Source organism: Dendropsophus ebraccatus, chromosome 8, assembly GCF_027789765.1.
Source record: "Dendropsophus ebraccatus isolate aDenEbr1 chromosome 8, aDenEbr1.pat, whole genome shotgun sequence".
NCBI lineage: Eukaryota > Metazoa > Chordata > Amphibia > Anura > Hylidae > Dendropsophus > Dendropsophus ebraccatus.
The window spans coordinates 80893737-80908780 of record NC_091461.1 but is presented as its reverse complement, the minus strand read 5'-3'; the positions used below and the strand labels follow the sequence as shown (position 1 = coordinate 80908780).

At 43.0% G+C, this 15044-nt stretch overlaps 1 protein-coding gene across 7 annotated transcripts in view; it reads right to left on the bottom strand.

Moving 5' to 3' along the window:
* Positions 1-15044, bottom strand: part of TUBGCP2 (tubulin gamma complex component 2) — a 273496-nt gene that overhangs the window by 163010 nt on the left and 95442 nt on the right. For all 7 annotated transcript variants that reach the window (XM_069980752.1, XM_069980751.1, XM_069980755.1 and 4 more), the window contains 3 exons: positions 9428-9556; positions 2860-3033; positions 413-572 (listed from right to left, as the gene is read on the bottom strand). In XM_069980752.1, the coding sequence (XP_069836853.1) occupies positions 413-572; positions 2860-3033; positions 9428-9556 (463 nt within the window). The remainder of the gene's footprint in view (positions 1-412; positions 573-2859; positions 3034-9427; positions 9557-15044) is intronic.

Here is a 15044-nt window from a genome sequence, read left to right as displayed (position 1 = left end):
GAATTTTTTACAGGCCATCAGATACAATATAAGTTATACATGTTATATATCGTTTTAATCGTAACGACTTGAGGAACATGCATAACAAGTCAGTTTTACCCCAGGGCGAATGGCGTAAAAACACATTTCCCCCAAATAAAAGAAATGCGTTTTTTTTTTCAATTTCACCACACTTTGAATTTTTTTCTGGTTTCGCAGTGTACTTTATGCAAAAATTCAGCCTGTAATTGCAAAGTACAATTAGTGACGCAAGAAATAAGGGGTCATGTGGGTTTCTAGGTGGAAAAATGCAAGTGCTATGACCTTTTAAACACAAGGAGGAAAAACCGAAAACGTAAAAACGAAAATGGGCCATGTCCTTAAAGGGTTAAAGGATAAAATGATTCTATGTTATTAGTACAGTCAGACAAACCTATTGGCACTGTGACATCTGTACTTGCACTGGACAGGGAAGAGAAATCCCCTATCAGAGCTGGTCGCTCATACACCCATTGTGGAAACACCGGAATTAGTTGTCCAACACTCTTCTTGTTTAGTTTGTCTCTCAGCTGTTTCCGTAAAATCTCCACTGGCTGAAAGGACAGAAAGATTATATAAGAACAATTGCTACACGTTTAGACAACTATAGGAGATTTAATAACCATTGTTCTCCCAAAGTCAACATTTTTTGTCAACATTGTTGTACATTATATTTGTTGTACATTACTCAAGATAAATTTATTGATCAAGGTACTACATCTGTAATATCTGTAAAATTTAAGCACTGTGGATGACATTTGATTAGAGGTCTAACATAGGAGGGAGGGTGGTAAAGAGGCCAAATTTAATTAACTGATTTAGGTAGCATATTTGACAGCTATGAATTGCAAGGTTTACATAATGTGCAAACTAGGATATTGAATTTAAAGGGGTAATCCAGCGGGGGGGGGGGGGGGGGGGGCTATTTTGGGATCTGGCCGGGGAGGAGGTGGCTGAGAGAAAAGACGTCCACTCACCTCCCCTTTTCCAGCGGCGGGTCCCGTATCGCAGCGCTCCAGTCCCCGGTTCCCGGCCACTTCCTGGAGTCAGTGACAGAGGCGGGATCAGTCACGTCTCGAGCCCACGTCAGACACCAGGAAGCGGCCGGGAACTGGGGACTGGAGCGCCGCGATATGGGACCCGCCGCTGGAGCCAGGGAGGTGAGTGGCCGTCTTTTCTCTCAGCCACCTCCTCCCCAGCCAGATCCCAAAATAGCCCCCCCCCCCCCCGCTGGAGTACCCCTTTAATATCTGCAAAACTAAATCTAAAAGCCAAACTGTGTTTATATCTATCTACAGTATCTATCTATGTGTGTAGTTTGTGACAGTGTCGATTTGCTTCATTAGAAGCAATTTCCTGGATCTGTGCCTTTCTCCTTGCTTAGTGCAGAACTCTCTCTCTCTTCCAGTATAGAATGCCAGCAAAAATACAACGGAGGAGAGGTGAAAAAAATTCTCAGCACTTGGAAATCCAAATTCGACAACTTGGAGGTCACCAAGTCCCCCATGAAACCTCCCTAAACGATGCAAACACCTCCGGAATGACACTGTGAAATCAGGGGGAGCATGCCTGGGTGCACCCAACACCCCAAAATCGCAGTATAATGCCACTCTCCGCAGTTGCGAATGAAAAAAATTTGCGAACGCTTTACGAATGTTTACGGCAATGTTCACACATTTCCTTTGTATTTCTTGCGCAGCGTTACATACATGATTCCAATGTGCGTACGTAGAGCGTCACGTTATTGGCGCGCATCATGCTGTACGAACGTTACTGGAACAGTATGTATGACGTGCCTTTTACTAGGCTACTGGAACAATAGCTACACATGCCTTTTACTAGGCTACTGGAACAATAGCTACACGTGCCTTTTACTGGGCAACTGGCACAATAGGTATCACGTGCCTTTTACTGAGAAACTGGCACAATAGGTATCACGTGCCTTTTACTAGGCAACTGGCACAATAGGTATAACGTTTACGTGCCCTTAGTGGGCTAAACCAGGGACACTATAAATAACTTGTACACACAGGGTACTGGAATGAATACAGCTGCTGCTGCTGTTATATCATCTATGTCTTAACACTGAGAAGTGCTCTGGATTCAAAGATGACTTTTTCGCTGGATATTATACAGGATATCTTCATATTACACTGCTGCTCATATACAGTCATCCAGCATCCAGGAAGAGAACAGCAGGGGCAGGATAAAGGGTTTATACAATTATTAGTGCAGGCAAAGGGGAAACTGCATGTTAAAATGATCTGTAAATAAAAAGGTGCTTTGTTTTTTGTCATTATGTATTGTTAATGAGATATCGGACAATCTATGAGTTTTATTTGTATGCTTCTTTTTATTGTTATGTATAATTATTAATTAAGCTTTTGTAAAAAGCCACTTCAGAAACAGATTCATTTTGGCAGTGACAGCCTGCTCAGCCAATCACTGACTAAAGCAGGACAATGCTGCAGCGTTGGGAGCGTTAAGAGGAATATTCAATAACACCAACAGAAGACCCCTGGGAATGCACAGCTATGCTCAGCCAATTGCGGATGAGCAGCTGATGAAGCGCCAGAGGGGGGCCGGCATTAGGGACGGCTGGAGCGACACGAATGCGGTAAGTATAATGCACCACACTTCCGGGTCTAGCGTGGGGGGGGGGGGGGGGGGACACGGGGAAGGGGGCCATTCACATACATAACACACATTACAAAGTTGTGTAACTTTGTAATGTGTGTTATTTTGTGAATAAATGTTTAGCGCCGCACTACCCCTTTAACTTTCCCACAACTATAATATCAATCTACTATTTGAAGGTCATGTCAAAGAGGTAAGCATTACCTGGGGGCCACTAGTTGTTGAAGCCGTTACACTTCCAAGCTGCCTGCGTAACTCTTCAAGCTCTTGCATGGAGATCTTTGAAGTGCTAGGACCAATAGAGAGACTACTACTAACAGCTGTAATGTTAGTGACTTCCGCTCTGTCTTTAGCATTCTGAAGCAGAAATTGAAGGGTCTAGGAAAAGAAAAAAGTCCCAATTTACATATATCAAGAAAAAACACAGTGGGCAATGCTAAATGAGAAAACTGGGTGCACCTCAAACACATAAAAACTGAAATAATATCCAAAGAAGAAAAAAAAAACATATATGCTATAAATGAATGCAGTATGCCAGAGAGTATAGTGGGCACCACCCTATAACCTCAATGCTAAACCAATGCATATAAGAAACACACACTATGAAGAAACAGCATATGCACAAAAAGGTAGCACATCAAGGAAAAAAATCTTTATTTAAATAGTCTTACAGTACACAAGATATATACAAAACAGGAGCAGTAAACTTAGGAAGACAAGCTTTAAAGTGACACTGTCACCTCTTTTTTGCATTCTGACATCTCTACACAGGTGTAAAGCGTTTTTCATACCTTATTTTATATCATACGTCATGGTGCTTGTTCAAGTAAAAAGTCATCTTTTATCAACTGCAGTTTGTGTTAAGTGGGCGGGGATTCGTGACATAAGCACCTTAGCCCCACCCACAACACAACAGTTGGCCCCGCCCCCTCACCGCCCATTGGAACACGCTGCCCGAAAGGTCTAGACCCCACCCCCTTTTCGCCGGCCAACCAATGGGCGCTAAGGGGTGTCGTTGTGGGCGGGGCTAAGAGGCGCTAATGCCGCGAGGCCACGCCCGCTTGATACAATCTGCAGTTCATAAAAGGACACTTTTTACTTAAACAAACACCATGACGTATAATATGAAATAAGGTATGAAAAACGCTAAATTTACCCTTTACACCTGTGTAGAGATGTCAGAATGCACAAGGGGGATGACAGTGTCACTTTAAATGCCGCTCAACATTAAAAACACTAAAATGTCATCCTTGGTCCAGCTGGTGTCCCAGCCTGGACTCAACACCCTACCTGACCCTGGACTCAGCACATGAGTACAATGCAAGAAAAAAAATAGTTTGGAGATTTTTTTTCTTGCATTGTACTCATGTGCTGAGTCCAGGGTCAGGTAGGATGTTGAGTGCAGGCTGGGACGTCAGCTGGACCAAGGATGACATTTTAGTGTTTTTAATGTTGAGTGGCATTTAGGGCTTTAGGTTTACTGCTCCTGTTTTGTATATATCTTGTGTACTGTAGGCTATTTATATAAAGATTTTTTTTCTTGATGTGCTACCTTTTTGTGCATATGCATTTTCTTCATAGTCCTTCTATAAATGGATGCACACACCAAATATGATATCAAAGTATTATAAATCTTTATTAGGTACAAAGGACACACCACAAAAAGATTAAAAACACTTAAAATATGACCACAAAGGTCATAAATGTATACTGATGACCCCACAATCATTGGGGTAACATCCTAGTACCGGGAAAAAGACAATTGAAGTGCACAGAAAACCCAGAATGGGATTTATTACGTATTACGATATATTACATATATTTCTCTAGGTAAAACTCGATTGCTAGTTTTGGCAGTTTAACCTAGTAGATGATGCAGTCAATCGTGACCATAGCCTTTCAGCATCCCCATGACTGAAGGGTTCTGATGACTGCTATAGCAACCAAAAGACATATCACGGTCTCTGAGCCTGCCATGTACTTCTAAAGCAATTGCTTTGTCTTCATTGATAGAGACACTTGAAAGCTAACCCTTGAATGTATTCGAATATTCTGCCATTCAAGGAGGAGCTAGTGCTCCGAAACACATCCAGCAAGCCTGCTTACTGAAGTCAAACCATTCTTAACTTACCAAGCTTTTACTTCTCTGCAGACTTTGACTTATTGACATACAGCCACTTCCGGCACATCAATCATGTAGGGTAGGTGCAGCTAAGGCTAGGTTCACACTGCGTTTTCAGCATCCGTTTAACGGATCAGTTTTTTTAACGGTCAAAAAAGTAGTGTCAACAGTACTTTATTGTGCGTCAAAAAAAAAAAACGGTTTGAGCCGTTTTTTTTTTTTTTATAATGGAAGTCAATGGAAAAACAGATCAAAAACGGATGCACACGAATACATCCGTTTTTTTGCAATCCGTTTTTTGCAAAAAAACGGATCCGTTAAACGGATGCTGAAAACGCAGTGTGAACCTAGTCTTAGCACCACCAGTTCAACTCTCCAGCCGTCAACAAAAAAAGGCACTTTTTTAATTATGACTTATGATGACTTATGATGACTGTTGAAGTCAACTCCAGGTAGAGGTTCAAAAAACTGAAACTTCTGCAAAAGCATAGAGCATTACTTACGGTTCAGGGAAGAAACAGAGTGCTGCACCTCACACCTATGGCTGATACTAGTGCCGCTAGGCTAAATAAAAAAACACATCAGAATTTTGTGTATGAATTGATCAAGCCATACTGCCCCATGTACCTCGTGCCGGTATCTGATACACATGGGTCCCTACACTAAGTCCACACCGTGCCAGTCAGTGGCCACCAACCCCGCAGGCGCGCACAGCCAGGGAACGGAGGCCATGGGACAGCCCTGCGACCCCCATGCCACAGGACCAGACCCAAAAACACCACACCAGAACCCGGCCAGCACTGCCGGCGGAGGTCGCCCCCAAGCAGCACAAGTCTGGATAAGGTATTACACTCACCATAGCTGCAGCAAACAGAATGGGAAAAAACAGGAGGGATTAAAAAACATGTGCATTAAGGTGTCTCCTGCTAATTGCGGTCATGTGGGTCTCACCAGGAGCATTACTTACCTGTCTATCCCAGTTTTGAAACTACCAAAAATCCATTTGTTTGGGGGGGGGGGGGTTCTGTTTTGTGTTTCTTTCCTTCCTGGTTGATCAGTTCCCAGGAGATTGGGTTATCCAGCCAAGCATCCTGTGATATCATGCCTGCCTCGTCTGCATCATCAGCAAACACACACAATGTGAGACAGAGACATGGAATATTTGTCTCCTAAGGGGGGATAGCAGAAGGAGCAGGAGACAATGTAAATTGGCACAGAGGCCATTTTTTTTCACTTCCTAGATTTCTATCAGCTACCAGTGTGGCAGAACCGTACAGATAAAGTATTCGGCCAGGTTCAGACTATGTAAGTGTGCGGCTGTATTTGCGGCTGTAATTGTGCGGCGGTATTTTTGGTGGTTCATGCGTACGCTGGAAAGTATACGATATACGGCTGCACAGTGCACACTATGTATGAATCTACGGCCCTATCGTAAACGGACCCGTAAAAAATGAACAAGACCATTGTTTGCGGCTGGAAACACGGCCGTGGATTGACAGGCGGTCCGTACGGAGTACTTCAAAAATAGCCGGCAATGATGCCGAATGCCGATGCCTCTAATAGTTAATATATTAAATTAATAAAACACATTTTCTTTGTAATAAAGTCCCTTTCGTTGTTCAATAATTTAATTCTAACGAATCCATCATTTTGCAATTAAATATACTGTTAAAATAAATATATATATATAAATGTATATTTATATATATATATTTTTTTACAGTATATTTAATTGCACAATGATGGATTCGTTAGAATTAAATTATTGAATGACGAAACTGAATTTATTTCAACGAAAATGTGTTTTATTAATTAAATATTAATTAATACAGGAAGCTCCATAAGCCGTTAATTCATATTGCCGGCAAAAGAGCATTCTGTACTAATCATCACTTTACTTTAATGAAAACATCAAATGTTTCTTCTAATTATGTTATCACAATAGCATTATTAGAAGAAACATTTAGAATTATATGTGCGCTCAGCTGATTGGCTGATCGGCTGAGCGCACATATAATTAGCGGGTCCGCAGCACAGTGACTTCATTGTGCTGCGGACCAGCGAAGAGGACACATCGGGGTGAGTATAGAGCTCTCCCCACCCCCTCCCCAGCACTGCACCCCTCCCAGCAAGGAAGGGGGGTCACTTAACCCCTTCCTTGCTGGGATGGGTGCAGTCTGACATCAGTCTGGCCCCCAAGGGGTTAAGGGGGATGCAATACATCCTCCCTTAACCCCTTGGGGGCCAGACTGTAAGCAGCGATCTGTAAAGATGCTGCATACTGTAAGGAGCACAACACCGCTCACAATGATGGGTGTTGTGCTCCTGTTTGTGTGTTTCTCCCTTTTTGTTTTTCAGATATCGGTATCCTGGGGATTACGTCGGATTCCGTGGACTACGTCGTTGACCAGCGTTTTTTTTTTTTTTTGTTTTTTTTTTAATAAAATGGTCAATGAGGGGTGTGGGGGTGTTTTTATTTGAATAAAAAATTTTTTTAACTTGTGTCTTCTCTTTATTTCTTTACTTTATAGACTTAGTAGTGGAAGCCGTCTAATAGACGGAATCCATTACTAAGTTGGGGCCTAGTGTTAGTCGGTATAAAATGGCTAACACTAACCCCCCATTATTACCCCAGTACCCAATGCCACCAGGGGTACTGGGAAGAGCCGGGTGCCAGTGGTCCCGGAGCGTCAAAATTGGCGCTCCTGGACCGGGCGGCAGCAGGTTGGTAATATTTAGGCTGGGGAGGGCCTAAACCAATGGCTCTTCCCACCCTGGTGTTACCAGGCTGCTGTCGTTTGGTTTTTAACCCGGCTGGTTATAAAAATAGGGGGACCCTATGCGGGTTTTTTTTAAATAAATAATTAAAAAAAACGCATAGTGTCCCCCCTAATTTTATAACCAGCCGGGTTAAAAACCAAAGCAGCCTGGTAACACCAGGGTGGGAAGAGCCATTGTTTTAGGCCCTCCCCAGCCTAAATCTTACCAGCCTGCTGCCGCCTGGTCCAGGAGCGCCAATTTTGACGCTCCGGGACCACTGGCACCCGGCTCTTCCCAGTACCCCTGGTGGCATTGGGTACTGGGGTAATAATGGGGGGTTAGTGTTAGCCATTTTATTCCGTCTATTCAACGGCTTCCACTACTAAGTCTATAAAGTAAAGAAATAAAGACAAGACACAAGTTAAAAAAAATTTTTATTCAAATAAAAACACCCCCACACCCCTCATTGACCATTTTATTAAAAAAAAAAAAAAAAAAACGCTGGTCATCGACGTAGTCCACGGAATCCGACGTAATCCCCAGGATACCGATATCTGAAAAACAAAAAGGGAGAAACACACAAAAACACACAAACAGGAGCACAACACCCATCATTGTGAGCGGTGTTGTGCTCCTTACAGTATGCAGCATCTTTACAGATCGCTGCTTACAGTCTGGCCCCCAAGGGGTTAAGGGAGGATGTATTGCATCCCCCTTAACCCCTTGGGGGCCAGACTGACGTCTGACTGCACCCATCCCAGCAAGGAAGGGGTTAAGTGACCCCCCTTCCTTGCTGGGAGGGGTGCAGTGCTGGGGAGGGGGTGGGGAGAGCTCTATACTCACCCTGATGTTGTCTCTTCGCTGGTCCGCAGCACAATGAAGTCACTGTGCTGCGGACCCGCTAATTATATGTGCGCTCAGCCGATCAGCCAATCAGCTGAGCGCACATATAATTCTAAATGTTTCTTCTAATAATGCTATTGTAATAACATAATTAGAAGAAACATTTGATGTTTTCATTAAAGTAAAGTGATGATTAGTACAGAATGCTCTTTTGCCGGCAATATGAATTAACGGCTTATGGAGCTTCCTGTACTAATTAATATTTAATTAATAAAACACATTTTCGTTGAAATAAATTCAGTTTCGTTATTCAATAATTTAATTTTAACGAATCCATCATTGTGCAATTAAATATACTGTCAAAAAATAATTATATATATATATATATATATATATACATTTATATATATATTTATTTTAACAGTATATTTAATTGCAAAATGATGGATTAGTTTAAATTTAATTATTGAACAACGAAAGGGACTTTATTACAACGAAAATGTGTTTTATTATTTTAATATATTAACCATGAGAGACATCGGCATTACTGCAGAGGATCGCAAACCCCGGTATTAGCAATTCATGTAAACTGTTTCCCTGCTTTCCCAGATGCATTACAGAGGTGTTTGCATCACTTTCTTAAGATTTTATTTGTTATTTTTAGTTGAACCAGATTTCCAAGTAAATGACCGTATGTTTTGAGCCGCATGTCTATTTTTTCCCACGACCGTAGTTTCATCCGCACATTTACAGCCGCATAAAAAATACAGCCGCACAGTTACATAGTGTGAACCTAGCCTTACATTGTATAGACACATCTATATAACTTTTAATAGAAAACAAGTTTTTCTTATCCGGAGTTCCCCTTTAACTGTAAAGGTAAGAATAATTTTACCCCCCTAGCACCTATCGACAAGGATCTGTAGTTTGGTACCTGCTAAAGAGCCAAAAGATTCCCTTAAAAAAATTATTTTTAAAAACATGACTCACAACAAAGTGTAAATACACTAAGTCCTTCATTGTTACTTTTTGATACTACTGCCATACCTCTTTGTCATCCGTAAGCTTGGAGAATAGATATACTAGTGGGTCAAGATTACGTGTGTTCTTTGACTTTAACTCTTCATATTTCTTAAGGAAGTCTTCTGGTGTTCTGGAAAACTCTGCTATTTTCACCTATGAAAATTTTTTGTAAATTTTAATGAATTCACATAAAAACGTAGACTTGAAAATAACAAAAAACCCCATGGCTTAAATAGGACCTGTCAGCAGTCTTGACCTGTTTTTGCAAATACACTGCTCAAAAAAATAAAGGGAACACTAACAACTACAAGTAACGCTGGGTTTACACATAGCGATAATTTGCCCGATCGCACGATGAGCGATTTCGAAGTAACAATTTTTTTTTTTATAACGATCAGCGTTTAGACGGAATAATATATCATACCTAAAATCGTTTTGCAATCGCTTAAGAATATCTCGCACATAGGTAAAATCGGTGAAAGACTGTTTACACGGAACGATCTGCGAATTTTTTGCGAACAACAATTTAAGAACATGTAAGATCAAAATGAACGATTTCTCGCTCGTCGTTTGATCGTATACTGCATTTACACATACGATTATCGTTTGAATTCGATCGTTATCGTGCAAATTCGAACGATAACTGTTCCGTGTAAACGCAGCATAAATCAAACTTCTGTGAAATCCACTTAGGAAGCAACACTGATTGGCAATCAATTTCGCATGCAATTAGCAAGACACACTCAATAAAGAAGTGGTTCTGCAGGTGGAACCACAGACCACTTCTCAGTACCTATGCTTTCTGGTTGATGTTTTGGTAACTTTTGAATGTTGGTGGTGCTTTCAAACCTGTGTTAGACGGACTCTACAACCCACACAAGTGGCTCAGGTAGTGCCGCTCATCCAGGATTGCACATCAATGAAAGCTGTGGTGAGAAGGTTTGCTGTGTCTGTCAGTGTAGTCTCCAGAGGCGCTACCAGGAGACAGGCCAGTACACCAGGAGATGTGGAGGAGGCCGTAGGTGGGCAACAACCCAGCAGCAAGACCGCTGCCTGCGTCTCTGTGCAGGAGGAACAGGAGGAGCACTGCCAGAGCCCTGCAAAATGATCTCCAGCAGGCCACAATTGCGCATGTGTCTGCACAGTTACAAACAAGCTCCACAAGCATAGTATGAGGGCCCAACATCCACAAATGGGGGTTGTGCTCACAGCCCAACACCGGACAGGACCCTTGGCATTTGACAGAGAACACCAGGATTGGCAAATTCGCCACTGGCACCCTGTAATCTTCACAGATTAAAGCAGGTTCACACTGATCACATGTGGCTGGAGACGCCATGGAGAGCGATCTGCTGCTTGCAACATCCTTCAGCATGACCAGTTTGGAAGTCAGTAATGGTTTGGGGTGGCATTTCTTTGCAGGACCGCACAGCCCTCCATGTGCTCACCAGAGGTAGGCTGACTGCCATTAGGCACCGAGATGAGATCCTCAGACGCCTTTGTGGGACAATATGCTGGTGCTGTTGGACCTGGGTTCCTCCCAATGCAGGACAATGCTAGAGCTCATGTCAGCAGTTCCCGCAAGATGAAGGCATTGAAGCTATGGACTGGCCCGCCTATTCCCCAGATGCACATGTGGGAGATCATGTCTCGCTCCATCCACCAACAACACACTGCACCACAGACTGTCCAGGAGTTGGCGGGTGCTTAGGCCCAGGTCTGGGAGGAGATCCCTCAGGAGACCATCCGCAACTTCATTAGGAGCATGCAAAGGCATTGTAGGGACGTCATACTGGCATGTGGAGGCCACACACAATACTGAGCCTCATTTTGACTTGTTTTAAAGACACTGCATCAAAGTTGGATTAGCCTGTAGTGTGTTTTTTAACTTTAATTTTGTGTGCGACTCCAAATCCAGGCCTCCGTTGGTTAATAAATTTGATTACCATTGATGATTTGTGTGTGATTTTGTCAGCACATTCATTCATATCTAAGATGTGTTATTCGAGTGTTCCCTTTATTCTTTTGAGCAGTGTACATGCAATGCACTTAAAATAACAATTGTAGCAGGACATCTTTTTTATGGCTCTTATTCTTACTTAACCCTTTCCCGTTGTCCCGGAGGAGCGATCTCCGTAACTGATGCCGGCCGGGGTCCGCTCCAAGATGGCGCCGACCCCGGCTCGGCACTTGTTTGTTTACGGCTGCAGCAGCCGAAAGCAAACGAGTGCCGATCTCATTGATCTTTGCTGTATTACTATACAGCAAAGATCTCAATGAGAGATCAGTGAATATATACTAGAAGTCCCCCAGGGGGGCTTCTAGTATATGTGTAAAAAAAAATAAAGCGTTGTTGTCAATAAAAAGCCCCCTCCCTCTGCCACGTGTGTAATCGCCCCAAACTATTAATTAATCACATTCCCGATCTCGCACGGTAAACGGCGTTAGCGCAAAAATTTGGTCGCATCAAATCCAGAAAAATTGTAATAAAAAGCGATCAAAAAGTCGCATATGCGCAATCAAGGTACAGATAGAAAGAACACATCATGGCGCAAAAAATGACACCTGACACAGCCCCATAGACCAAAGGATAAAAGCGCTATAAGCCTGGGAATAGAACGATTTTAAGGAACATATATTTGTTAATAGTTTGAATTTTTTTTATTTTATTTAGGCCATCAGATACAAGAAAAGTTATTCATGTTAAATATCATTGTAATCGTAACGACTTGAGAACCATATACAACTTGTCAGTTTTTCCATAGGACACACGGCGTAAAAACGACTCCCCCCCCCCCCCCCCCCCCCCCCAAATGAAAAAACACACAATTCTTTTTCTATTTCACTGCTCATATAATTTTTTTCTGGTTTCGCAGCATATTTTATGCAATAGTTCAGCCTGCCATTGCAAAGTACAATTAGTGATGCAAAAAATAAGGGCTCGGTCAGTCTGTAGGTGTAAAAATGCAAGTGCTATGGCCTTTTAAGCACAAGGAGGAAAAAAACGAAAACGCAAAAACGAAAATTAGCCTCGTCCTGAAGGGGTTAAAATCTTAAAATCTATGACTGAACAACAGACAAGGTGTTACCAATTGGAGGCACGTACCTATACTGTCTGACACTATCCAATTTGAGCTGACACTGCTGGACAGATGTCCATATTAGGACAGACATGGAATGGATAATTAAATGAATTACATAATAAACTATGAGGGATGGTTACCTTTGTTATCACTGAAACCTATTTATCTTATGCTGCATTTTCACAGAAAGATTTATCTGACAGATTTTTGAAGCCAAAGCCAGGAATAGACTATAAAAACAGAACAGGTCGTAAAGGAAAGACTGGGATTTCTCCTCTTTTCAAATCTATTCCTGGCTTTGCCTTCAAAAATCTGTCAGATAAATTTGTTTGTGTAAACACACCATTAGTCATGAACAGCTTATAACAAATGTGCATTCAATTTTATTTTTAAAATGGTGCCCATCGCGCTGCTGTTGGTCCGAGAGCTTGATTGTGCATGAGCTCCACAGGCGAGCAGCATCCTACGTCATCCTCAGTATAACCAGTTACGGCTTAGAGTCTAGCCGATATCCGGAGGCAGAGGTGTAGCTAGGGTCTCCTGCACCCGGGGCAAAGATTCAATTTTGCATCCCCCCTCTGTGTGCACAGTAAGCACAGGGGGGCCCATGTCCCATGTCATCCTTTCACTGCTGGTATATAACATATACAGTATATATATATTTTTTTTTATGAAGTTTTGATGAGTGATTCGCTCATCTCTCCTGGCAGCACTATGGGATAAATAATGTCATATTTACTGTGTACCTGGAATGTTTTTATGAAGAATGATTATCAGGCAGCTCTGGGCTCAATCAGCATTTTTTAAAGTAATTCCATTTTTCCCCCATTTAAAATTTGGTCCCTTAACGGAGGTTGTCTCCGCTCCCTGCTGTCTGTACCTGAGGAGGCGCCATTGACTACGCTCCCTGCTGTCTGTACCTGAGAAGGCGCCGTTGCCTCCGCTCCCTGCTGTCTGTACCTGTGGAGGCGGCATTGTCTCTGCTCCCTGCTGTCTGTACCTGTGAATTAGGAAGCGAAGCTTTCTGACCTATCTCCAGTGTGACCCCCAGTGTAATGTGATTCTGTGGTGTGGTCTCCTAATGCACAGGTATGCTCAACAGTAGAGTTGATCAAACCTCTGGAAATCCTAGGTTCGATTGAACTCGAACACTCACGAACCTGACGCATTAGATTGCTAATGCCTGCCTGGTCCATGGGGAAGGAGGAGAGTGCCCGGGTACTGACTGGAATTCCGGAATTCCAGGCGATACCCGGGCTGTCTCCTCCTTCCCCACGAACTTGGAAGGCATCAGTAATCTAATGTGGCAGGTTCATTAATGTTCGAGTTCTATAGAACCTAGGATTTCCCGATGTTCGATCACCTCCACTCAGCAGCGGAGACAACAGCAGTAATACCCCCAGGGCTGCTGTTCAGCCCTGATTTGCGCAAAATTACGGTAAAAATGCAGCTATTTTGCGCAAATTATAGCTAAACAGCAGCCAGGAGACAGTACAGTATGGGAAATACCTCTGTTGATGAAGTAAAAATCGTCCCCTGCCTTCCCACATTGACAGAGGGCAGGACGCTTCCAGGCTGCCTCATCCACTGGGATCCTTCTCTCTCTGCTCCCTGTGATGGCGCCCCCCTGGTGTCGGCGCCCGGGGCAGCTGCCCCCCCTGGCCCCCCCCCCTAGCTACGGCCCTGTTCGGAGGAGGTAGGTTTGTGTTTAACAGCACATGAGACATAGAAGAAGTGTCCCCTGCTGTTAACCCTTTCAATGATGAACACTAATTATACTCTTTGCGCTCCCTGGAAGTCCGTACACATATTCTATAAGGGTTGTAAGGGTAGTGGTGCTAGATTATATTTTTTACACTCTTTGGGTACAAACCCACTTGACGTATTTGCTGCGTGAATCAGTCTTAAAAATAAGCAGGCAAAACGCAGGTTGGCTTTATACAATTGTTCTGAGTTAAAATACGCAATTGCGTATTTTTGAAGAGTGAAGCTTGTTGTTAGCAAAGCAGAGAGATGTACAGGGTCAGGGTTTGTCATTGGTCTTCACTGGCCCCAGGGCCGTTCTGCCATGAGGCGGAAAAGAGTTTATTGCTCAGACAACAGATTTGTAGGGGTGGCAGATTTTATTGGGTTGTCATAAATTATACTGTCTGCTACACAAGACTGACTTCACTGATCCCATGACCTACAAATGATAGCTGGACACAAGGAAGTCAGGACTGCAAACACTCTACAGGTATCAATATATCCTTCAGTCATCACTACACTAAAAGTCTTCACTACCCCTATCAATGGAGCACAAGGTGTAATGGTAGTATGACCATGAATAAGAACACCAGGAGTAGTTACAACGCATTAACTCCGCCTGATGGGGCAGTATGGGCCCCATGGGGAGGGTGCCATTTCGGGTTTCACCCTAGGCAGCAGAAAGCATAGAATCGGCTTTGATTTGCCCATGTTAAGAAATACGCCTTAAGGCTTGGTTCACACACAGTATATTTCAGGCAGTATTTGATCCTCATGTCAGGTCCTCATAGCAACCAAAACCAGGAGTGGAT